General features: G+C 34.4%; 1 protein-coding gene across 1 annotated transcript; it reads right to left on the reverse strand.

The window, feature by feature from the left end:
- Positions 1-23,067: 23,067 nt before the first annotated feature.
- Positions 23,068-25,728, reverse strand: LOC107614262 (uncharacterized). Its single transcript, XM_016316490.2, has 3 exons — positions 25,126-25,728; positions 24,714-24,909; positions 23,068-24,161 (listed from the first exon to the last, which is right to left on the reverse strand). The coding sequence occupies exons 1-3, from the start codon at positions 25,726-25,728 to the stop codon at positions 23,068-23,070; spliced, it is 1,893 nt and encodes a 630-aa protein (XP_016171976.2).
- Positions 25,729-26,075: the final 347 nt, after the last annotated feature.

Here is a 26,075-nt window from a genome sequence, read left to right on the forward strand (position 1 = left end):
GCGTGGGTCACGCGTACGCGTGGGCATGCTTGTTTACCCCTTACGCGCACGCATGAACTCTCCGCGTACGCATCGCCAAAAATCCACTCCACGCGTACGCGTGGGTTACGCGTACGCGTGGGCATACATCCTTTTAAAAAAAAAGGCAAATGCATAGCAATGCAGCAATAGCAGAATTAAAAAAAAAAAGCAAAGCTGCAGAATTTGTTTCAAACACATTTTATAAACTCAATCTTCCAAAGGGCATAACTCATTCATTTTAAATCGTTTTTCTTCCATTCTTCGAACGGCATAAACTTCACGAGTCTAATTTTCATTTAAAACAAGTTGTAATCAATTTGGGCCGCGAGGTTCTAAAAGCCAAGTTATAGCCCACCAAAATTCAACCCAAAACCAAAATTTTCAAACCCTTTAAACCTCATTCTCATCCACAATTTTTATTCCATTCACTTTCAACATATCAATTCCAACACAACACCCAGCAACAACGCTCAACCAAATATATTCATCAACAACAACATCCAACACATTTAATCATGATTCTTTCCAACTCGACATATCAACCACCATCCACAATCAATTACTAATTGTCCACAAACACCAACCAAATATACTCAATAACAAATTACTAAACATTAATCATCATACTTCTGCATTCCAACTTATCCTATGGTCATCTAGCCTAAGTTTTCACAGAACATTATATATTAAATGCAAGAAATCCAAACTATACCTTGGCCGATTTTCACGTAACGACCAAAGCTATTTATTCAAAATCAAGACAGCCCCTCAGAACCTCAACTAATCAGCTTCCTCCAAGTTCCAGTATTCACAATTTCAAGCTCCAATTATTTATTCACAACCTAATACACATTCATAACACATATATATCCAATTTAATACTCAAGACTCAAATTCGATAAAATTAAAATAGAATTATCGTATCCTCACCTTACCCAAGCTTCACATAAGCAAGAGTGAACATTTTTCTCAAGCTAATTGGATCCTAAAATATAAGAAATCAAAGAAATTCAACATCTCTTCCAATTATTTGAAAATTGGGGGAAAAAAGTGGCTATAAGTGATTAATGTCTTACCAAAGAAATTGTTCCAGTAGAAACGTAGAACTCAACGCGGTGAATGCGTGGCCACAAACGGTGTGGCGATCGGAGCTCGGACGGAAAAATTACGGGAGCGGGAGCTCACCGTAAGGGTTTCGGGAATGTTTTCCCTTCTTTTCCTCCCCTGGAGCGCTGCTGCCTCTGTTGCGTTCTATGAAGGAAATGGGCTTCGGGCTCATTTAAAAGGGCTGATCCGGTTGGACCGACAGCCCGGTTATGGTTCGGTTCAATCGGTTCGGCTTGTCCGGTCTAATTTTGGACCGATTTCTTCGAAATTAATATCAACATTCTCGTTTTGATGAGCTCTATCCTAATTTAATATTATTTTTTGCATTTATAATCTTCCTTGTTAAAAACTAATTTATTGACTAATTATCTACTAATTTAACCGGGGTTTACACCTTGCACACTATCATTTTAAGGATATAGTGTCTGGCACACTTTCATTCTATATCCAACAAATTCACCATCTCCTCATCTCCATCCATTCTCAACTCTCAAGTCTCAGCATCCCAGGGACATGATGCCCTACACATTATCGTTCCAAGGATATAGTGCCTGACGCACTTCTTTCAATAGCCAACAAGCTCATCATTCCTTTCCAAGATCCAACCTCATCATAAACATCATTACTTCTCAATTTCTCAAATGCATCACAAGCATTCTCATTTTCTCAAATTCTCCTCAATTTAATATTTTATAACTCAACATTTTTCATCAACCTCACTCACAACCTTTTAAAACCTAAGTCACCGTCTTTTAAACTCATAACAGAAAATATATAATCTTATCTCATTTAACTCATCCTCAATAGCCTCACGACCAAAACACTGTTTATAAGTCTTAAACATAAGTTAAAGAAGTTTGGAAAGTTAGAGGAACCTTTAAGTGAAGAAAAATAAGTTTTCAGCAAAACAGGATTCTCGCGTATGCGAACTTTTGTCCCGCGTATGCACAAGGTGAAAAAAAATGGTGGTCGCATACGCGACACCTCCCTCACATACGCGTGAATCCCAACCCGAGGAGAATACATGCTCGCGTACGCATGCCAACAAAATACATGCTCGCATACGCATGCTAGTGCCAGCGTACGCGAGACCCCCAGACAGTGGAAAATGTCCATGTCGCGTGCATAGATCCGCGTACGCATGCTATATCAGACTTAGAAAAATTTTAAAGTTGCAGAATTTAAGATTTTTGCACCGAACTTCAAACGCGTATAACTTTTTCGTTTTAAAATATTTTCAATCCGTTCTTCAAACGTCTTAAAGCTCTCGAACCCAATTTCATTAAAATTAAGTTTCACAAAAAATGAAGGTCCGAAGGTCAAGTTATGCCTCGTCAAAATTCATCAAAAATAAGGTTTTACAAAGATTAGCAAATTAAAATTCTCTAGTTTCTAAAACTTCAAACCAAACCAACTTAAACATACATCAGAACAATCCAAAACCCATAATGTGCACTCTCCAATCATTTCTCAATTAATCAACCATCTATACCATTTAACAACTCCAAATTCAACCTAAATCACCCCAAAACTTATAAATTTTCATCATTATTCAACTATACAACATCTAACCTTTAATATCCCAATTTATCAACTCCTTCAACACTTATCAATCTAAGTATCAATTTATCATTATCAAAACTCATAATCCTCCTTATTTATTAACAATATCAATTCTCACCATCAATCATCAACAATATCAATTCTCACCATCCATCATCAACAATATCAATATTCATCATTAATTATCAATCAAAATCAATAATCATCACCAACATTAACAAATATCACAACTTATCATCAATACCAACTTCATGTCATCACAACAACTCCATATCAAAAGAACAATTCATACAACTTATACAATTTCTTCAATCTCCATCAACATGTATATACCACAAACACAATTCAAACAGCCATATATCCAATTCAATCCTATTCTATGGTCAACTAGCCTAAGTTTCACGAAACATTACATATTACCTAAAGGAAACCGAAACCATACTTTGGCCGATTCCCAATATGCTCAAATCGACCAAATAACCTCCAACCAAGCTTCCAGGCACCAACAAGCCACCCAACTTGATCCAAAAGCTCCAACTCAACTCCAATAATTACCACATTCAAACTATACACAATTAATTCATCATAATTAATACATAGGGTTCACTAAAACCACAAATTCATATGGGTTAGGGCATTCCTACCTTACCCATAGCCAAATGGGGATGAAATCCGACAATTATTACCCACTACTAGAGTTCATCTAAATCACCAAAATCATAAACCCATTGAAAAACCAAACGTAAAATCATGGATTTGTTAAGGTTGAAAACTGGAGCATGAATTTCGAAATCTTACCAACTTTGTTTAGCTAGAATTGAAGAGCTCGTCGAAAGTTTCGCATGACCACAAATGACTCGTCAATTGGAGCTCCGTAACTCAAGATAGGAGCAAAAGAAGAAGAAGATGAATAGTGTTTGTTGGGGTTTCTCTCTTCTCTCTATACCAGCGCCCCTTTCTTTGTTTTGGAGTAAAAGGATGCTGAAATGCTTATTTAATGAGCCCATATATGTTAGGCCTTGGGCCCGGTCCAATTCGTTAGTTTTTGGTTTGTTTGGCCCAATTTTGGACAAAACCTTTAGAATTAGTGCCCGATTTTTAACTTTAAATATTTTCCTAAGTTTTTCTACAGTTTTTATCATTCTCATGTAGTACCGGATATACTTAAGCTGGTATTGCCGGCTAGTTTACTGGTACGCATTTGTACGCAATTTTTTGTAGAAAATTATATTTTCACACTCAAAAAAATCTATTGAGTCTAAATATCATATTTAAAATTTCAAATGAATATTTCTAAATTTCGAATCTATTTTAAACAATTTAATTATTATTTTATTTTAATTAACTTGTTAATTAAAATCCGCCAATCCGATTCTTACGATATGCACATAATATAGTTATGATAAAAAATATTAGATAACAAATATTTTTGTCTTATATTTAAATTAATATTAATTTAATTCTCTGTTTTATTCTTTTTGGTCTTTAAATTTTTTATAATAATGACTTTATTAAAAAATATTATAGGTATATTAAAATTAATAGCAATGCGCAATAATATAATTTTTTTTAGTATTTGGTTAAAAAATAATTTACAGTTAAAATTTTGCATATGTAAATTAATATTGTTTATACTCATATTTTTTATAATTTATACACATAAATTAATAAAATTTATTTGTTAAAATAATTTAGTATTTGTGCTAATTAAAGAACGATTAAAAATTTTAAAAATTGCTGACTCCAAAAAATTTTCTAAAATTAATCATGAAATCAATTATTATTATGCATCCATGTATGGGCGTATATGTTATTTTATATATTTTTAATATATATTATATTTTAATATATATTTTATACAAATAATTTTTTTTTAATAGGTGTTAATAGGGATGTCAATGGGGTAGGCGGGGCGGGGGATGCCTCCCTGCTCCCTATCCTCGCCTTCAGATTTGCTCTCCATCCCTGTTCCTATTTTCCGTTGTGGAAAAATATTGCTTCTCATCCCCATTTTCTACGGAGTCCCATTCCCTGCGGTGACTCCATTCTCCATCTACATAATAGTTCTAATTAATTATTAATTTTCATATAAATAGAACTGCAAGTATCTATCTTATACAAAAACTGCAAGATTTTATACAAAAAGTCTAAATGACACGATTATGACTTCTTTCGAAATAACGCAATGAGGAGACGCAACGACGAGCCAAAGGACAAAGCAATAGACGAGGTGGGAGACGCGGCAACAGCGAGGAGAATGGACACGACGGCAAAGTTACAAAAAGGAACGCCAGAAATAGAATTACGACGCGGTAAATGGTGATGGCACGGTGAGGTGTGACGATGCGGTGAGAAGGGTGGCGAGGGGGTGGCTGCAGAGAGGTTGGACGGAGTATGAACAGCGTTAGGAATATCTGAATTGAAGAAGGGTTATGCAAATAAAGATTAGGAGTTTTGGGTTTCTATATATATGTGTGTGTGTGAGAGAAATGACTAAAAAACATATATGAGAAATAAATTATTAAGGATAATTCAAGAAATTCATAAATTTCGGGGAATAGCGGGGATCCCCGCGCCTGCTTCGGTAGAATTTTATCCTCCATCCCCATCTCCGCTGAAAAAATTCCCCACAATTGGATCTCTATTCGAGACAGTCCCACAGAGATCTCCGCGTCTCGGGGAGTTTTGCCATCCCTAAGGTAGCGTTTGGTGGAGAGACAGAGACGGAAAGACTGAGACTGAGAGACTGAGACTAAGAGACAGGGATTGAAATAAATCTCAATATTCTGTTTGGTGCAAAATGGGAGACAGGAATTGAAACAAGAATGAAACCCTAATTTAATTTGCACAAAGGGTAAAATTAGAATTAATTAATTGAAATGAAAGTATTTTAGGTATAAAATGTTATTAAAGTTTCAGTCTTCATCTCTAAAAATTTCAGTTTCCTGTATCCCTACTTTTTGGAAGTACTAAAATACTGAAATTTTAGAGACAAAGACAAAAATTTTAGTACCAATCTCTGAACTAACAAACACAATACTGAATCTCAGTCTCTCAGTCTCTGTCTCAGTACTCAAACAAACGCTACCTAAGTGTTATTTTGCATGAGCTTTACCATCAGGATGGATCCATGGTGTATTTTGTGGGCGTAAGTGTCTCATTAGCATTTTAAAAACATATAAAAAAAGTATATATATATTAAAAAATTATATTTATTTTTACATTAAAAAATATCTATTTTTTATGTCAAAATATTTATTATATATATATTTTAAATTTTAAAATTAAATTTTGATACACTATTAGTGTAAAGTAATTTTATATATGTATTTAATTACGTAACACTATATCATTAAAAATTTTTTTTTTATATTGATTGCATTCATGTAAATAATCATCTAAAAAAATAGACATAATTGAATAATTATGTAAAACATTTTATACTGTCAATGCATCAAAATTAAATTTTAATATATATATATATATATATATATATATATATATATATATATATATATATATATCTTATGAGAATAGTCATTGAATTGATTCAATAATTAAAATTAAATGTACCTAATAAATAATATACAAGTAATACATTTATTATAATCATTAAATTCATGTGTGAATGCATTTATAGTCATTACTTTTAATTTTTATTAAAATATAACTAATAAATAAATTAAAATAATTAAATTTTTTTATCCAAATAAAATTAAAGTATTTTTGATAATTAAAATTATTTTTTAAAAATATGAAATAAAACTTCTTAAAAAATATATTTAAAAAAAATATAAACTAATCCAAATTTACTTTATATAGCGTTATTGATAATTCTTAAAATAATTTAATAATCTAAAATTTACCTGGGAGGAGTAAAGTTTTTTTTTAATAATTATTTTAAAAATATAATATAAAAAATTTTATATATATAAGAATTTTTTTAGTTTCACTCTCAAGTTGAATCCATAGTTTGATGACTTTATCATTTTATCTCGTATACTTCGCTCTTGCATTACCATCATTCTAGAATGTATCATATGAAAATAATATTCTTATATAAAAATGTGATAATATATTTATAGTCTTTAAATTAATTTTAATGGTTAAAATTAAACATATCTAATAAATAATACTATAAAGTATAAATTTACTTATTAAATTCATGTCAATACATTTAAAATCATTGTATTTATGGTTATTATTTTTAATTTCTATTTAAATATTATCTAATAAAAATTTTAAAAAATATATACAAACAATACTTTTAAAAAAAATAGAAGCATATAATAATTAAAAAGATTCCATTATCTTCTTGGTTGTATATTATTAGACTCGTATTTATTAGTTAATTATTTTTTTATTATCTTTAAATTTAATTAATGTCTTTTTTCTATTCGTTACTATTAGAATCTTTATACGCCTTGCTTCTTGTCTGAGTTTATGATTGATGAAGCATACAAACTATATATGTATATTAATTTGAGTAAAGTATCGTTTTTGTTCCTAACGATTGGGGTAAGTTCTATTTATGTCTCTAACATTTAAATCGTCTTATTTGTATTCTTAATGTTTATAAAAGTAATTTAATGTTATCCTACTATCAATTATACTAACAAATCAGATTATATTTTTCAATTATTCTCACTTGGATGTATTCATTCTCAATTAGGTCTCACTTGGATGTATTCGATTTTAATATACCCACTATTTGTGTTTAGATTCAATTATGTCCCCTAGAAAAGTGAATTATGTAAATGTTGTAGGAATTAGTTTCAACATTTGATGAGCTATTTTTCGGAGTACATCATCGATTCTATCCTAGACATTTGTATTCTAACTTCAAGAAGATATTTTTAAAACTCAAACTAAAGCGCTCATGATGTATAATTGACGGCAGGATAACATTGAATTACTTTTACAAACGTTAGAGATACAAATAGGACGTTTTAAACGTTAGGGACACAAATAGCATTTATTTCAAACGTTGAGGATAAAAACGATACTTTACTCATATTAATTTTTTCAAAACTTGGCATATTAGTAGGGATGTCAATGGAAAGGAGCAGGGCGGGAGCGAAAAATACCTCTTTGCTCTCCGTCTTCGCCTTTAGAATTAATTTTTGTCCCCATCCTGATTTTTGTTATGGAGATATAATTGTTTTCATTCCTGTTCTTCGCATTTTTCATGTTTCTTGCGGGATCTCATTTTTCATTTTTCTATGTTGAACATTTATATGAAAATTATAATAAAAAATAAAAAAAATACCACAAAACATTATTACAAACACACAAACATATCTTATTTAAGATTATAAGTCCAGAAATACAATATAGCAAATCATAGTCTATAAAACAAAATCTTAAAATATAACTTCTATTCTAAATAAAAAAAAAAGTCATAAAATAAACTCTTCAACATCAAATATTTTTTCATTGTGAACATACAACTTCCAACAACACAACTCCATGTTCTCTGTTAAAACAACACAAACATATGTTTACATACATCATAAACAAGAATATTATATATTAAATAAAAATTTGACATAATAAAAAAAATTACCTAAACTCCTAAATCTCCCATATCCATCTCATAGTCCTAAGGAATTGAAATTTTTTACCCTGATTTACCTATCTAATACTAAACTATTAATAGAGAGTTGTCAGGTAGTGAAAATTCAACGTATCTTATAGGAGAGAGCTTGAGAGTTGGATTCATTATAGTGATCCTTATGCGATGTATCATTTGTGGTCTCTCATTCCATCATTCTTCTGCATCAATATTTGAGATTTTGGGTTATGTATGAAGTAATATTAGCTTCAATGTCTTTAATGTCTTCTAACAACTCTCCCTTCAACTTTTCCGATCTCTTTAATGTCCATCTGTTTTTTCATTCATTCTTTGCTACATACATTTATTTCCCTCTGACAACTCTTCCTCTTCAACTCCTTTCTTTAATATCAAGTTAGAAGAACGAAAAATTTCAAATTTAAATTTTGAATCTAAAAAACAAGCATATTTATAACCCCTTCTTCCATTATTCACTATATTCTTCTGGTTGCTTTGTCCATTTTTTATTTTTTCAATCTATCATCGTGATCACGATGGTGGCGATGGAGAGCATGGTGACAGTTGTGATTGCTACAATTGCAGTGGGATGGGTCACATGACTTGGGATTGTAACTAAGGAGGCATGTATGGTAGTGATGGTAGACGCAAATCTGCTACAACTATGAAGATTCTAAATATTTTGCAATGGACTGCCCAACAAACTCTTTGAAAATAAGGTTTGATCACTTTCAATTTTCAGAAATTTTCAATTTCAAAGTTTTTCGTTTGATGTTTTTCAAATTTTTGTTTAGATATACTATATTTTGAATTTTTTCATTTTTTAAATCGTTTTTTTTTGTTTGCTTTATCAAATTCTACACTTTCAGTAAGGTGTTCAATTACGAGATCCATTCCGAGTAGTGATTCAAAGTATCTTGATAAAGAGAACTTGAGAATTGGATATTTTATAGTGTTTTCTATACAATTAATTCATTTGTAGTCTCCCATTCAATTATTTATTTTTTTCAAGTGAACTTTGTTTTTTATTTTCCATGACTTCTGACCATTTCTTCCTTCAATTATTTCTCTTTCATCATTGATTATTTTTCATCAATTCTCTGCTTCAATATTTATTTTCTCTTCACCTAACAAGTAACAAAAACTTAAAAATTTAAAATTTGAAATTTGAATAGAAAGAAAAAAAAAAGGTATATTTATAACCCCAACATTCATTGTTTAGTAGATTTGTATAGTTGTTTCTTCGCTTATTTTTTTTGAATCCATCATCGTGGCGGCGGTGGCATTGCAATGAACATTGAGATAGGAGTTACAGCGGTGGATGAGGTGGCGACCGCTATGGTGGTGTTGCAGAATATGGAGGTGATTGTTATCAATGTGGTGGTGGTGGACTCAAAGGAGAAGACAGTTGAATAGAATAGATCGTGGCAAAAACTGAGCAGCGATAATTTAGAGCACATGCAGGAAGACTAGGAAAGCATAGAGCACATTAGCAAAGGAGTAAAATAAAGGTATGTGATTCACAATCATTGTTTGGAACTTATTTATGCAGCAACATTGTTCATGAGCAATCCAACTTTTAAACTTTTTAGATAATACCAGGGTCTATTGAACATCCTTCTGAGATCCAAAGTGAAACTACGATGGATCTGGTTGCACAGACGACAGGTGCAGATAATGAAATATTCTTATAGTAAGAATTCTCAAATTAATATTTCTATTACTTTTGCTATATACTTTTGTATCGTCACAGGCTTAAAGGTTAATTTTAGTTTTTTAATTTGTCCAATCCTAAAAAATCTTCAAAGATCCTTTTGGAGGTAGTGACAATATGTTGGTAAGAGCTGTTATGTGTCTTATATCTTTAAGAAATGTGATGGCAATGTCATGTTGACTGAATTTGTATTATTATGTTTGTGATTCTGCTTGATTGTGTGTGCTATTTTTTTTAATTTAAATTTGCTTCATTTTTAGAATTGAGCAATGCTACGTAGCCAACAAATATTATTATTTTTGGCTAGTAATAATTTACACCTATATTTGTAGGTGTTTTACACACAAAAAATATATAATTTGCACGTATGTTTATCAAGAGTAGTTTTATTATTCTAAGCATTTTATATGTTTAATTTTGCACATTTCTTTCCATACTTAATTTTGCACCTTCATTTTGATACTGATAAGATATAAACATATGTGATTGGTCCTCTAATTACTAACGGAATCGTTTTATATGAGTCTTAAGTTCTTCTAATTGCAATGAAAATGTTCACTTAGAACCACCTAATAGGAATAATACACAAAAATTCCTATAGAAGTTCCTCCTCGTCAAGTTCCTAAGTTCCCAGTTCACATCTTGGGATGTTGATGACTTAATAGAACTATTAGTTATTGAATCATCATCTAAAAAATTAAAATACCCTTTCTCTCATATTATCTTTTGTTTACTACTACTAATAATAATTATAATAAATATGATTATGAGCAAATATTAAATAAATATTTATATTATTTGTATAAAATATATTTTAAGCATTCTGACTACTTTCTATTTAGTGAGTTTTATGTATATGTTTTGTATTAAGACTTTTCTTTTAATTCCCTGTCTTGCTATTTTTTGTAGGTGCAGTTGCATTATTTTTTCATCTATTAGGTTATGCAATTTATAAATGAATTATAATATATTAAGCATTTTTTTGTTTCTTTTTCTCCTATTAGATAATTCAATCATAGATGAAGTATTATATAATAATTTTAAAAGAGAGTCACACTCTATTAACTACATAAATGATTAAAAATTTCAATAACTTTCATTACTTTTAGTATTTTCTTATCATTATCTTTTAGTTTATTGTTTCTAATGATTAAATTTTGAGAAATTGTAGTTCTAAATGTAAGAACATAGAAAACAATGTCTAAATACATAAGAATAGTGAAAAATGATTACAACAATCACTTTTACAAAAGGTAATAATATAAGTGAGTAAAAACTTTCAAAGTGTGTTTTAAGGGAGTCATATATTTTTTTTTTCATCCTGAATTATTTTAATTCCTCACTATTACGTGATATTCTTTAAGAAATTTTAATTAGTTTAAATATCAAATAGCCAGTTATAATAATCTATTTTATCAACTAATTTCTTTTAAAAAATAAAAGTGTGGTCTATCAACTTTAATATATAAAATATTTAGCCACTGACAAAATATATATATAATGTTTGATATAATGCTATAATGTATAATTAAAACTAATTTATTAATTAGATTCAACTTGACTTACTTTTTTTAGTATAGTCTGGGCCATTGAATCATAAAGGAGATCATCAAAGAGAAGGAGACTATTTAATTTTATTAGATCTATTAAATAGTAAGATTTTAGACATATAATATTTTAGTTATTTTTTTGTAAATTATGCATGGTCTAAATTTATAACATGCTACACCTATATATATATATATATATATATATATATATATATATATATATATATATTGATTTTTTTTATTTGTAATATGAATGCACTTTGTTTTTATTTAGGTACATCACCTTTCATTACATGATTATATTATGTATTATATCATGTATTTTTTATGTACATTTTAGTCACCCAATTTTTATCAGATTTTTTTTACCAAAGATAGAAGACTCGAACCCGCAACCTCTTAAATGAGTATGGAAAGACTATACCATTTGAGGTATAACTCATTGGCCCCAATTTTTATCACATGATTATGATATGTATTTAATATGTATTTTTTTGTTACTTTTCACAATTATACAATATTGTTCTGTTCTCATTACATGCAAAGCTTACTCAAATGCAATTTTACCCTTTGTTCTACTGCGATCTGGACCTTTCCCCTTCAATTTTCACTATAACAGTTGTAGTGTAGCTGATAAGATTTGTTGTCTTGCTTTTGCATTCATATTTTTATAAATAATAAACTAATGTGCTTGCTTAGACTATATGCTACACTCATTAATTATCTATAGTTTCGACAAATAATAACTATAATGTTGTTTTGCTTTCATGTCCATTGCTTCTTTATTTGTTCCTCATATCATGTCTGAGGACCTTCTTTTTTTCTAATTTAAAGGTAACCTGATCTGCTTGCCATAAATTTTTTATTTTCTATTTGTTCTTATCTTTAATAATAGGTTCTCTTATGTTATTACCTGTAACCAGTTTCTGTAAATATTACTGATTCCATCTCTAAATAATTAATATTGTACATGCTTGAGTTATTGTTTAGTTCTCTTCTCACCAAATCATTTCTAAAGTCATTATCTCATACTGATTGAATTACTGAACCAATGGCTTTCTCATTCAATCTTCTCAAGAAATTTGATGCATTCACTGAGCATCATGTATGGTGCATACAAGTTATCTAATATATTATATGTTCGATGTTCATGGATATTGTGTTCTTAATTTTTATTATAAACTATCTAGGTTTGATAGTTACTTTTTTATTTTCGATTTCTTCTCCTTTCCATACATATTGTTCATTATTGCTCCAGTCCCAATGCCTTTACATATTAAAACTGATAATATTATGTTCAACATGAACACCGTCGTGTATATTTTTAGCAGCAGTTATTTTTATTTTATTCTTTTATTGAATTAATTGCTAATTATACCATGTGCATGGTTTCATAAGCATAGTTGATGCAATTTTGTTCAATGTGACAATAGCATTCACATCTCCATTTAAGACATTGATATCCGAAGATGTTTTCACTAGACCCATCAAAGCATTAAGTTAATGTGTTAATGTCATTCTTCATGCTTATATTTTGTAAAATAACTTATACAGAAAGCATTGAGTGTTATAATTATTTTGGGTTGTTATACAGAGTCGTTAGTATCATGGTCTTATGTGCTTCGTCTACGCGTAGCACGGGTCCCTTTACTACAATGTGATATACCTTAAGCATCTTAATCCATGTTGTTTATCATCTTATTTCCACTATTCCTCTCTTGGATTTTATGTTTTGCTTTGAAATTTAAAATTTCTCTTCATGTTATTGTTGGTGTATTTAGTATTTGTCTAGTTTTTTTTTTTTTTATAATTTAGCTGAACCATACATGTGATGTCACATTTTGTCAAGACACATTTTATTCATAACAATCTATAGAAGTCAAAATTGTGCACTATCTATTTCTTTGGATACCAGGTTTACTCACATTGAAGATTCAAATCATTCTTGGTTGGTATTAAATTATTAGTTTCTTTAAAAGAAAATATTTGTACTGTGTAATATTCAGCATTTGAATACACTTACTTTTTAATGTGTAACTTTAGTGAAGACAGTAAAATTAAAATTCATACAATTTCATTTTCTTTCAATTTTCAAAAGTAAAGTCATACAACTTTTCACTATGAAATCAAAGGAGAGTGGCTGTTTCTAAGGGATGCTTCTGGGTTCCAGTGAGTACCAAAGATTATTACAAGAACACTTCTCTGCACTCTAGAAAAATGTAATATTTTGAGAAACTTACAGGGACTAATTTAACATTATGTTCTGTAATGTAGGTAGATATTCAGTTAGAATTTGAAACGAAGCTATTCAAACTCATTTAGATTTTGTATTATAGGTGGGTTTAGTTATATTAGAATATCCAATGTGAAGACTCTCCAGTCTCCAATGAGAAAAGTGGATGATGTGGACAATAGTTTATTCATTATACATATGTGAGAGTTGATACGCGAAAATTTATAAATTATTAGCGCGCAACCGGCAAGTATACCGGGTCATATCAAGTAATAAAACTCACTAAGAGTGAGGTCGATCCCACGGAGATGGGTGGATTAAGCAACTTTAGTTAAATGGTATATTTAGTTAAGCAAACATGGTTTTGATTTCATGAGATTTGTAATTTTTGAACATAATTGCAAAAATTTAAATGGCAAGGAATTTAAAGAACTAGAATAGAGAAAGAAAATGAAAGTGAATAACTGAAACTTAAATTTCAAGAAACTTAAATGACATGGAAAATAAATTGCAAGAAAGTAAAGATTGCAGAATTTTAAAGAGCAGAAGAGTAAATTGCAAGAAATAGAGAAACAGAATGTAAATGGCAAGAATGATAAATTGCAAGAATGTAGAAAGGAATTGGTTAGTGGGCATTCAAAGAACTAAAGAACAAAAGAGATGAGAATTAATGATGGAGAGATCATTAGGGATCAGAGATGTAAATTGTCATGAATTGATGTTACTCAATTCCTTCTCAATCATGGGTATAGATCCATGGCGGATTGTGAATAATTGAATCCCAATCTCTTGGCAATTCAATTTCTCTTCAACACAATCAATTGCCACTCTCGTGATCTAATTGGTCATGAGAAGATGTGAAGTTCAATTTCCAATCCAAGGCCACACAACTTCCAGGATCTCAACTAAGGGAGGTTACATCTCACATATCAACCCAAAGTGTATTGATCAAAGAAATCATGAAAGGATGAACTCTAAACTGAGTTACATGGCTCCTTTCTCAAGTTCACCATATAATTCATGTAGATTCAACCCTTCTCTCAAATGTAGTTGAATCTTTGAAGAACAAGAGTTTCCTCTTGGATGAACCACTTGAATTGAGAAAGAAAAGAAGAATCATCAACCCATTCAAATAAACAGAGCTCCTCCCCTAATGAAGGTGCGGTTTAGTGAATCATAGCTCCAAATTCAACAATAAAGGCAAAGATCAAAATTCAACTAAGTAGAGAAGAATGAAGAAGAAGAAGAAGAAGAAGTATTCCTTTCAAACTGAAATTCCAAGTTGCAAGAAAAACAAAATAGAAGACGGGTGAGATGTAGAAAAAAAGTAAAAATGCTAGTGTAATAGTAAAAGTGTCTAAAAAGTAAAAGTAAAAAAAATCCTCCTTAAAGTACAAAACTCCTTCTCTATTTATACTAGTCCTAAGACTCATTTGGAGATCTTCAATTGGATTAGCAATGTGGGCTTTTCCTTTGTTAAGTTTCCGGTCCAATGAATGGAAGTATTTCCCTTTTGAAGAGAGCAAAGAGAGCAGAGCAAGTCTTCATCAATTCTGGCCCAATTGGGCGTTACTGGCAAACACGCCAGTTCACAGCACATTGGCAACGTGCTATTGAATTTCCTGGACACCAGGCTTGGGCGTTGTTGGCCTAAGTTATTGCCAAACACTTGACTCAGTTTTGATGCCCAAAGTTGCCTCTGGTTTGAGCTTTAATTTTGTGCTTCATTATAGCCTATTATACATGGTTGGAAAGCTCTGAATGTCAGCTTTTCAACGCAACTGGAAGCACCTCAATTGGATCTCTGTAGCTCAAGTTATATTCCATTGAAGAAGACATGGTCAGGCTGCCTGGGCATTTTTGGTGAACATGCCAGTGACAACGCCCTTAGTCTCTGAGGCTCTAAATAAAGCCAGCTTTTGAGTCTTCAAATGAACTCCAATCTCATACTATGATATATGGTTGGAAAGCTCTTGATGTCTACTTTCCAATGCCACTGAAATCACCTCATTTGGAGTTTTCTAGCTCAAGATATGCTCCTTTGAAAAGGGCAAGGTCAGGCTGCCTGGCGTTGTTGCCCAAGTTGTTGGCAAAATACGCCAGCAACAACGCCCATCCTTCTTTTCTGGTGGCTGCCTGGCGTTGTTGCCCAAGTTGTTGGCAAAACACGCCAGTAACAACGCCCATCCTTCTTCTTTGGTGGCTTCCTGGCGTTGTTGCCCAAGTTATTGGCAAAACACACCAGGAACAACGTGCATGCCTCTTCTTTGGTGGCTTCCTGGCGTTGTTGCCCAAGTTGTTGGCAAAACACGCCAGCAACAACACCCATCCTTCTTCTTTGGTGGCTTCCTAGCGTTGTTGCCCAAGTTATTGGCAAAACACGCCAGGAACAACGTGCCTCCCTCTTCTTTGGTGATTTCCTGGCGTTGTTGCCCAAGTTATTGGCAAAACACACCAGGAACAACTCTCAAGCCTTCTTCTCCCTGGCAGCTTGATTTGTTGGGTGTTGTTACTGGAGTTGTTGCTGAACACGCAGCCAACAATGCCCCTTCTTCCTCCTTGCTCCATCACCTACCATAAACCAAAGAATTTTCCTCAAAGTTTTGCCATCTTATGCAATAATTTTCAAGGAAATCATTCACATCAACTTATATATAAACTCCTTGAGTCATTTGCATGAATTATGCCAAATTTCACTTAGTTCTTGGTTCATGGATGCATGGATGAAAAACTCACAAAATTGCTCATTTATTTCAAAGAAAGTGAATAAAATTAAGCTAAAACTAACTAAACTAACTAGTTAAAATGGTAAATATGTGAATGCATCACAACACCAAACTTAAAATGTTGCTTGTCCTCAAGCAAGAGAGAAAAAGATTTGATAACAGACTTTAAGATGCAAAAATATCTTAACAGAAAGGAACTTCTTCCAAGAACTCTATCATCTTTAATTGTGTAGTCATTTGTTCAATGCAAATGATCAAAGCTAATTCACTTCTTTATCAAAATGCTTGCTTTAGTATTAGACTAGCTAGCTTTATTAGACTCCTTTTTTTCACACCTTTTCACATTCTCCATCTTTTTTTCAGTTTTCTTTGCTTCAATTGAGCTAAAAATCTTGTCTTAAGGCGGCTCTTTAGCATAAGCTTTCAATCAACAATCCCAAACCAGTTGGTTTAAGTTGTTAAGTGTTGAAACACTCTTAAAGATTTACTAGCTCAAGCCTCTCTCCTTAACACATTCAATCACAGGCATATAACTTTGAGATTTTATTTGGATAGTGGTGTCCAGCACCTCTTTGGGTTGTTAAATGTTCTGTTATGGAGCTACTCTTGAACGGGGGTTTTCAATCGATAATCCCGAGTTAGTTAACTCAAGTTATCGGGTGATGAAGCACCCCTCGGATTTACTAGCCCAAGTATATCCCCTAACATCAATCACCACAGACACATATCCAAATTTGGTCATTGATGCCTAGCTTTTCATTTTCTCTTTTTTTTTTTTATTTGGAGTCTTGTAACCCTCGACCAACTAGTCTTGTATAAGCAAGCATTTCTTGATTTCTTGAGCCTTGATTTATTTACAAAGAAGGCATGTATACTAGCACTTTTTATAGGATAACTTTATTCTTTCTAGGCTAGATTTCTCTCTGTTCTTGTTCAAATCTCATCTTTTATTCAATTATCAAACAAAAGGACTTAGGACAAACATACATTTCAAACATGATGTATGTATGAAAATGCATAAAAGAGAAATCTTAGAAGGTATGTCATGTTTCAGACATACATCTTCTTTATTTATTGAAATACTGAAAGAAACTTCACCACCTTTAAGCTTTGGGTTCCTTTCCTTTGCTTGATTCTCCTTGCTTTCCTTTGCCTTTTGGATCTTGCCTTTTCTTACTTCTTATTTCTCCTTGTTGTTTTGTTGTTGATTCCTCCTCTATTTTCTTCCATATCCCTGAACTTACCATCCTCTCCTTTAGCCTTTGAACATTAAATTTCACCCTTGCAATTTCCTACTCTTCTAATACCTTTTGTGCTTCATTGAATGTTTGGAGTTTTGGGTTGAGCACTGGGAGTGTTCCACAAAGGTAGCTGAGTTTTTCTTGGGTGCACATATCATAATCAATTCTGTCTCTGTGTCTAGCCTCTTTGAGCATTCTATTTTCATTGAATTCTCTGTAAAGCTTGTCTGTTCTGTCATCCATTCTTTGAAGAAGTTCCCTTTGTTGAGCTTGCTCTTTCCTCAACTGAAACTGTTCTTGTATTACTTTATTCATGGATCTTTCATATTCAGCAGTTGAGTTGTTGATGGCTTCATACATCTTAGTATATTGCTCTTGTTGTAGTTCCATCATGTGCATTTGATATTCCCTCTGCTGATCCATCCATTGAGCTTGGGTTCCTCTTTGTTGATCCATCAATTGCCAGAGCTCCCTTTGTTGTTGAGCTTGTTCATCTTGGCTTCTTTGAATTTGTGAGTATTGCCCAGAGATTCCTTCTAATGTGTCTTGGAGTTGGTTCATGCTCAATGCACTTGGTTCTTCTCTATCTTCTTGTTGTTCCCTTTCTTCTTGCTCCTCCCCTTGTCTTGCTTCTTTCCTCCTCTTTCTTCTTGCTAAAGGCTGCCTCTCTAATTGGACCGTGGTGACATGCTCCATCAATCTTTTGGTGATAGGCTTCCCAGGGGAGATTATTTCTGTGCCATCAAATTCTTTAAGTGGTACTCCAGCCTCCTCACACAAACGCAAGATAGTGCTAGGATAACCTAGCCAGCTGTCTTTTTGAACACCTTCAGCTATGTTCAAAATGTTCTTGGCTATGGTTTCACCCACATCTATCTCCCCTCCTTTCATTATGCAGTGGATCATTATAGCTCTGTTTAATGTCACCTCCGAGTTGTTTGAAGTGCAGATTAATGATCTTCTCACTATGTCATGCCATCCTTTTGCTTGAGGTATGAGATCACCCCTTCTGAGTTTGAGTGGTTGTTTGTGTGAGTCCAACACCCAGTCCGTGCCCACTTTGCATAGATCACTTAGAACGTCTACACATTTTGGGTCATATTTAACCCTCTCTTCATAGCTAGGTTGCTTAAACCGTTTTGGCTTGGTTTTTAGCACTCTATTGATGGTGTCTGGGCCAAAGGGGACTACCACCCCTCGTACATAACTCAAGTATGGTTCTTCCTCATCATCTTTCTTTATGACATTGGCATAAAACTCATGGATGAGGAGCACACTTATAACTTGGGGTTGATCACAGAGAAGCTCCCATCCCCTTTTTCTAATCACTTTTTGTATGTCAGGATATTCTTCATCTTCTAGCTTAAAAGGCACCTCCAGGACAATGTCTCTGCCTCTGCTTGTCATCATATTAAAGATTTGTTCATGGTTTTTGGATTTGAACCTTCTTTCATCAAATGTGGGTTGCTCTTGCATGGGTTGCTTATCTTTCTTCCTCCTAGCTCGTGATGATGAGGCCATTGAATTGTGATGGCTGAATCTTCCCAACACCAAACTTGAAGCAATGCTTGTCCTCAAGCATACAAGAAGTGTAGCTGAGTGAGGCTTAGAATGATAGATTTTAAGGCAAGAAATGAAGGCTTGAAAATGATTGAAAAGAAGTTGTGGAATGAAGATGATACGGGTGGCTTAAAGGCCATGGTTTGTGAAACAAGGATGAAGCACAAGAAGAGTGTTTTCGGATGAAAGGATTGGTGAAGTATGGTGATGGTATATATAGATGTGAATGCAAAGTGAAGTGTGTTTGTAGTTGTGGGGGGGGGGGTTCAACGTTACTTTGAATGGTGGAAGCATTGTCTTAATGGTTTGGTTGTGTCATGGGGACATGAATCTTCTAGCTAATGCATGTTGAGTTGCTCTTTCCCATGCACAAAATCCAAGGCTCATGTGACTTCCTTTTCCTTGTGTGTATCTGTGAACTCCTCTCCCAAGATTCCCCATCACTTCTTTCTTTCATTTTCCTGCAACAAAATTCCAAAACCTTGAGATTCTTGAAGTATCTTTACTTATGCTAACAAATTATGATGCTATCTTAATACAGAATTGACTATAATAACCAAAATTGAAATCTAAGGATTGCTTTCATATGCTAAAAAAAACTACACTTTCTCTCTTTTTTTTAGCATTTTTTATGTATGTGAGGACACCAAACTTAGTTTGTGACTAAGTGTTGTAACAAAATTAAAATTTACCATTTGCTTCAAAGTTGGCCACACCAAACTTAGTGTCTTGCATACACTACATGCTAATTCAACCCCCTTCTTTTTTTCAGATGTATATGATGCAATCTCTCATTATTGACTACTAAAGCATAAAAATAAAAGAAAACTCCTGTGCATGGGTTGCCTCCCATGAAGCGCTTGTTTATTGTCCTTAGCTTGACAATGCAGCTTCCTTGCTCATGCTAAAAGTTGCACACTCTCTTCCTTGCTCCAGGGGCCACCAAGATAAGGTTTCACCCTATGTCCATTGACTGTGAAGGTCTCTTTTGAAGTTTCATCAAGTAATTCCACATAGCCATGAGGGGATACTTTGGTGATGGTGCATAGACCAGTCCATCTAGATCTCAGCTTCCCAGAAAAAATCTTTAGTCTTGATTTGAATAGCAACATCTTTTGGCCTGGTTCGAATGTTCTTGGGGAGATCCTCTTGTCATGCCACCTCTTTGCTCTTTCCTTGTATATTCTGGCATTTTCATATGCCTCCAGTCTGAACTCCTCCAATTCATTGAGTTGTAGTAACCTCTTTTTTCCTGCTGCTTGAGCATCTAAATTCAAGAGTTTAGTGGCCCAAAAGGCCTTGTGTTCAAGCTCCACAGGGAGATGGCATGCTTTCCCATACACTAGCTGAAATGGAGATTTTCCTATGGGCATTTTGAATGCTGTCCTGTATGCCCAAAGTGCATTATCAAGCTTCTTAACCCAATCCTTTCTTGTTGCTCCCACAGTTTTCTTCAAAATCCTCTTTAGCTCTCTTTTAGCAAGTTCAGCTTGCCCATTTGTCTGGGGGTGATAAGGTGTGACTACTTTGTGAGTAACTCCATATTTATGGAGAAGAGAATTTAATTGCTTGTTGCAGAAGTGGCTTCCCCCATCACTTATAAGTCCCTTTGGCACTCCAAATCTAGTGAAGATGTTTCTCTTTAGGAATTGCAAAACCACGTTGGTATCACATGTAGTGGTGGCTATTGCTTCTACCCATTTTGAAACGTACTCCACTGCCACCAAAATGTATTTGAATGTGTAGGATGGAGGGAAGGGTCCCATGAAGTCTATACCCCATAAATCAAATAGTTCCACCTCCAAAATGAACTTCTGGGGTATTTCATTCTTCTTTGTTAACCCGCCTGCTCTTTGGCATTCATTACAATGGCTCACAAAGTCTCTAGCATCCTTGAAGATAGAGGGCTAGTAGAAACCACTTTGAAGCACCTTTGCAGCAGTTCTTTCAGCTCCAAAATGGCCACCATAGCTAGAATTATGACAATGCCACAAGATGTCCTTCATCTCAACCTCTGGCACACATCTTCTAATCATTCCATCTGGGCATCTTTTGAATAGGAAGGGTTCATCCCAAAAGAATAACTTAGCCTCATGTAACAGCTTTTTAACTTGTTGCTTTGTATACTCTTGTGGAATGCTTCTTCCTGCTTTATAGTTGGCCATGTCTGCGAACCAAGGAGTGTGTTGAATTTGCAAGAGGTGCTCATCTGGAAATTCTTCATTTACTGATTGAAAAGTGTCTTGACATGCATCTTGTGGCAGCCTTGATAGATGGTCGGCAACTTGATTTTCACTACCCTTTCTGTCCTTTATCTCAATGTCAAACTCTTGTAGGAGTAGTACCCATCTGATTAGCCTTGGTTTGGCATCCTATTTTGACATAAGATACTTAAGAGCAGCATGGTCAGTGTAGACTAAAGTTTTAGATCCAATCAAATGTTGCCTAAACTTATCAAAAGCATATACCACGGCTAGTAACTCCTTCTCTGTTGTGGTGTAATTTCTTTGAGCTTCATTCAATACCTTACTTGCATAGTAGATAACATGAAGCTTCTTTTCCTTCCTCTGCCCCAACACAACACCAATTGCAAGGTCACTTGCATCACACATGAGTTCAAAAGGCAATCCCCAGCTTGGAGGTGTGATGATTGGTGCTGTGGTGAGCCTAGCTTTTAGAGTCTCAAAGGCATGTTTACATTCATCATCAAAGAAAAAAAGGTTGCTCACCACCAACAGATTGCTTAGTGGCTTTGCTATTTTGGAAAAATCTTTAATGAATCTTTGATAGAATCCAGCATGCCCTAAGAAGCTTCTAACAGCTTTCACATTAGTTGGTAAAGGAAGTTTTTCTATAATTTCTATTTTTGCCTTGTCAACCTCTATACCCTCTCTTGAAATTTTGTGACCAAGAACAATGCCTTCGGGTACCATGAAATGGCATTTCTCCCAGTTTAAAACCAAATTGGTTTCTTGGTACCTTTTCAAGACTAGGGTAAGATAGTGCAAGCAAGCATTGAAAGAATCACCAAAAATAGAGAAGTCGTCCATAAAAACTTCAATAAATTTTTCTACCATGTCCGAGAAGATTGATAGCATGTATCTCTGAAAGGTAGCTGGGGCATTACACAGTCCGAATGGCATTCTCCTGTATGCGAAGACTCCAAAGGGGCAGTGAAGGAGGTCTTCTCTTGATCCATGGGGTCAACCACTATTTGATTATACCCAGAATATCCATCAAGAAAACAGTAATAAGCATGACCAGCCAACCTTTCAAGCATCTGGTCAATGAAAGGGAGGGGGAAGTGATCCTTTCGTGTGACATCATTCAGCCTCCTATAATCAATGCACATCATCCACCCTGTCACTGTTCGTGTTGGAATAAGCTCATTCTTCTCATTGACAATGACAGTCATCCCCCCTTTCTTGGGTACTACTTGCACTGGACTAACCTATGGACTGTCGGAGATAGGATAAATAATCTCAGCTTTACATAACTTCAGGACTTCCTTTTGAACAACCTCCTTCATTGTGGGATTTAATCTTCTTTGAGGTTGTACCACTGGTTTGGAATTTTCCTCCAAGAGTATTTTGTGCATGCATATGGCAGGACTTATGCCTTTCAAGTCATCAATGGTCCACCCCAATGCATCCTTGTGAGCTCTCAATACTACAAGGAGTTTTTCTTCTTCCTCTGCACTCAGTGTAGAGTTGATGATTACGGGAAGCTGTCCTTTTCACCAAAGAATGTATATTTAAGATGAGGAGGTAATGGTTTCAACTATTGTTGTGGTGCCTCTTCTTTCTTGGCTTCACTTGGTTCCTTTGGTGCTTCCAATTTGTTCTCTTCTTGTTCTTGGATATCCTGGACTTCCTCCTGTTTCACTTGATGGTTTGTTTCAAATACTTCTTCAACCAAAGAATCCACCATATCAACCCTCATGCAACTCTCTTTCTCAGTGGGGTATCGCATTGCCTTGAAGACATTTATGGTCATTTTCTCATCATGTACTATGAAGATCATCTCTCCCTTTTCCACATCAATGATTATTCTAGCTGTAGCCAAAAAGGGTCTACTAAGGATAACTGAGTTGCTCCCCTCTTCATCCATGTCTAGGACCACAAAATCGGCTGGGAATATAAAATTTTCTACTTTCACCAAGAGGTTCTCAACTACACCATTTGGTATTTTGATAGATCTGTCAGCAAGTTGGAGTGACATCCTTGTGGGTTTCAGCTCTTCTATCATCATTTTCTTCATCATAGTAAGAGGCATTAAGTTAATGCTTGCTCCCAAGTCACAGAGTGATTTATCAATGGCTATACTCCCAATTGTGCATGGTATGAAGAAGCTGCCTGGATCCTTGAGTTTTGGTGGCAGTCCCTTTTGAATAATGGCACTACACTCTTGAGTGAGAATCACTGTTTCTTTCTCTTGCCAGCTTCTCTTCTTGGTGATTAATTCTTTAAGAAACTTTGCATATAATGGCATTTGTTCTAAAGCTTCTGCCAATGGAATGTTGATTTCAAGTTTCTTAAAGATTTCCAAGAACCTTGGAAATTGTTGATCCTTCGTTCCTTTGTGTATCCTGGTTGGGTATGGAAGCTTGGGCACATAGGCTTTCACCCCTTCATTCTTGTTCTCCTGCTGTGGCTTCACATTCTCCTTGTTGTTGGGGTGGCTGTTTTGAGTGGGTGTCTTGCTTTGTGGCTTTTCATCTCCTTTGCTTTCTTGAGGCGTTGATGCCTTTTCTTCATCTTGCTCATCCACCGTGTCTTGCTCTTTGAGTTTTGTTGCTTCCTTGTTAGAACTTTCTCCGAGTACTTTGCCACTTCTCAACTGAAGAGCTTTACATTCTTCTCTTGGGTTGGGTACTGTATCACTTGGGAGGACGTTGGTTGGCCGTTCAGCTTGTTTGGCCAATTGTCCCACTTGCCGTTCAAGGCTCTTCATGGTAGCTTCATATCTCTCTTGCCCTTTGAGCAAGTTTTGAGTGGACTGAGCAATTTTTTGTAGGGCTGCCTCAAGACTTGAAATCCTATTTTCATGATGGTCAATTGGTGGTATGATGGGGGTAGATTGTTGTTGCTGGAAGTTGTTTGCAGGGCTGGTGTGGTAATTTTGTGGGTTGGATGTTGGTGCGGGAAAGTTATTTTGATGAGTTTGTGGATTGTTGTGAGGTGGTTGATATGTGTTTTGTGGTTTCTTGTATTGGTTAGTGTTGTTAGATGAGTGATTTTGGCTGTGTGTGTTGCGGGAATGGTTGGAGTTGTTGTTCTTCTGCCAATGGTTTTGACTATCACCCCACCTCAGGTTGGGGTGATTCCTCTAGGATGAGTTGTATGTGTCACCATGGAAGTCATTTTGAGATGAACTTGAGGTATTTTGCATGTATTGAACTTGTTCTTGTTGCTGCTCAATATTGCCTGCTTCATTTTGACCCCATTCAATTGAAGCTTGATTTGTTATGCTCACTGAAGCTAGTTGGAGGCCATCTATTCTCTTAGCCATCATTTCCATTTGTTGTTGGATTTGTTGGTGCATCAACTTGTTCTGTGCCAAGATTGTGTCCACTCCTTCTAGTTCCAACACACCCTTCTTTTGAACGGGTTGGCGTTGCCTCTGATGAGCATAAAAGTATTGGTTATTTGCCACCATGTCTATGAGATTTTGGGCTTCCTCAGCTGTCTTCATCAATTGTAGCGAGCCTCCTGCAGAGTAATCCAAGGACTCTTGAGATTTCAAAGTTAACCCCTCATAGAAATTTTGGAGTTTATCCCATTCACTGAACATCTCAGGTGGACATTTCCTAATCAGAGCTTTGTATCGTTCCCATGCCTCATACAATGACTCCCCATCTAATTGAGTGAATGTTTGCACCTCCGTTTTCAACCTGATGATCCTCTGAGGTGGATAGAACTTAGATAGAAATTTATTCATCAAATCATCCCAAGTGTTGATGCTTTCTTTGGGGAATGTCTCCAGCCATTGAGATGCCTTGTCTCTCAAAGAAAATGGGAACAACAGCAGCTTATAAATATCTGGATGCACCCCATTTGTCTTGACAGTTTCACATATTCTTAGGAAAATAGACAGGTGTTGATTTGGATCCTCAAGGGGACCTCCTCCATAGGAACAATTATTTTGCACCAAAGTGATAAGCTGAGGCTTCAATTCAAAGTTGTGTGCATGAACATTGGGAGTGAGTATACTACTCCCACAGTGTCTTGGATTGAGGAAAGTGTAAGAAGCTAGAACTCTCCTTTGAGGTGGGTTGTTATTGTTGGCAACTCCCTCAGGGGGGTTATGCGAATTGCCCTCCATGACTTGGTCTTCTCCTTCTAAATCCTCCTCACCAACGACCCTTTTTCCTGTTGCTTCTCTTCTTAACCTTCGGAGGGTTCTCTCGTCTTCAAGATCAAAACTCCTTGCCTCTGACATACACAAACACACACAAATCAACAACACAAATGAAACACTCTATTGCTAGAGTAAAGTTATAGTTAGCAAAATAAAATATCAAACAGTTAGTGGGCTTTAACAAAGAAAAGAAAAATGCTTAATCTAAACTACCATTCACGTAATCATTGTCAATCTTTTCCAATCCCTGGCAACGGCGCCAAAAATTTGATACGCGAAAATTTATAAATTATTAGCGCGCAACCGGCAAGTATACCGGGTCGTATCAAGTAATAAAACTCACTAAGAGTGAGGTCGATCCCACGGAAATTGGTGGATTAAGCAACGTTAGTTAAATGGTATATTTAGTCAAGAAAACATGGTTTTGA

The sequence above is a fragment of the Arachis ipaensis genome, chromosome B1, assembly GCF_059453495.1.
Source record: "Arachis ipaensis isolate K30076 ecotype BB chromosome B1, ASM5945349v1, whole genome shotgun sequence".
Taxonomy (NCBI): Eukaryota; Viridiplantae; Streptophyta; class Magnoliopsida; order Fabales; family Fabaceae; genus Arachis; species Arachis ipaensis.

Bases quoted from the DNA above. Each gene is read 5' to 3' on its own strand.
- LOC107614262 (XM_016316490.2), bottom strand. From the start codon at position 25,728: ATGTCAGAGGCAAGGAGTTTTGATCTTGAAGACGAGAGAACCCTCCGA. The intron at 24,910-25,125 runs GCATGGGAACGA...TATGCTCATCAG, and splicing joins ATGGGGAGTCATTGTATGAG to AGGCAACGCCAACCCGTTCA. The intron at 24,162-24,713 runs GCAATATTGAGC...CAAGTGATACAG, and splicing joins ATGGGGTCAAAATGAAGCAG to TACCCAACCCAAGAGAAGAA.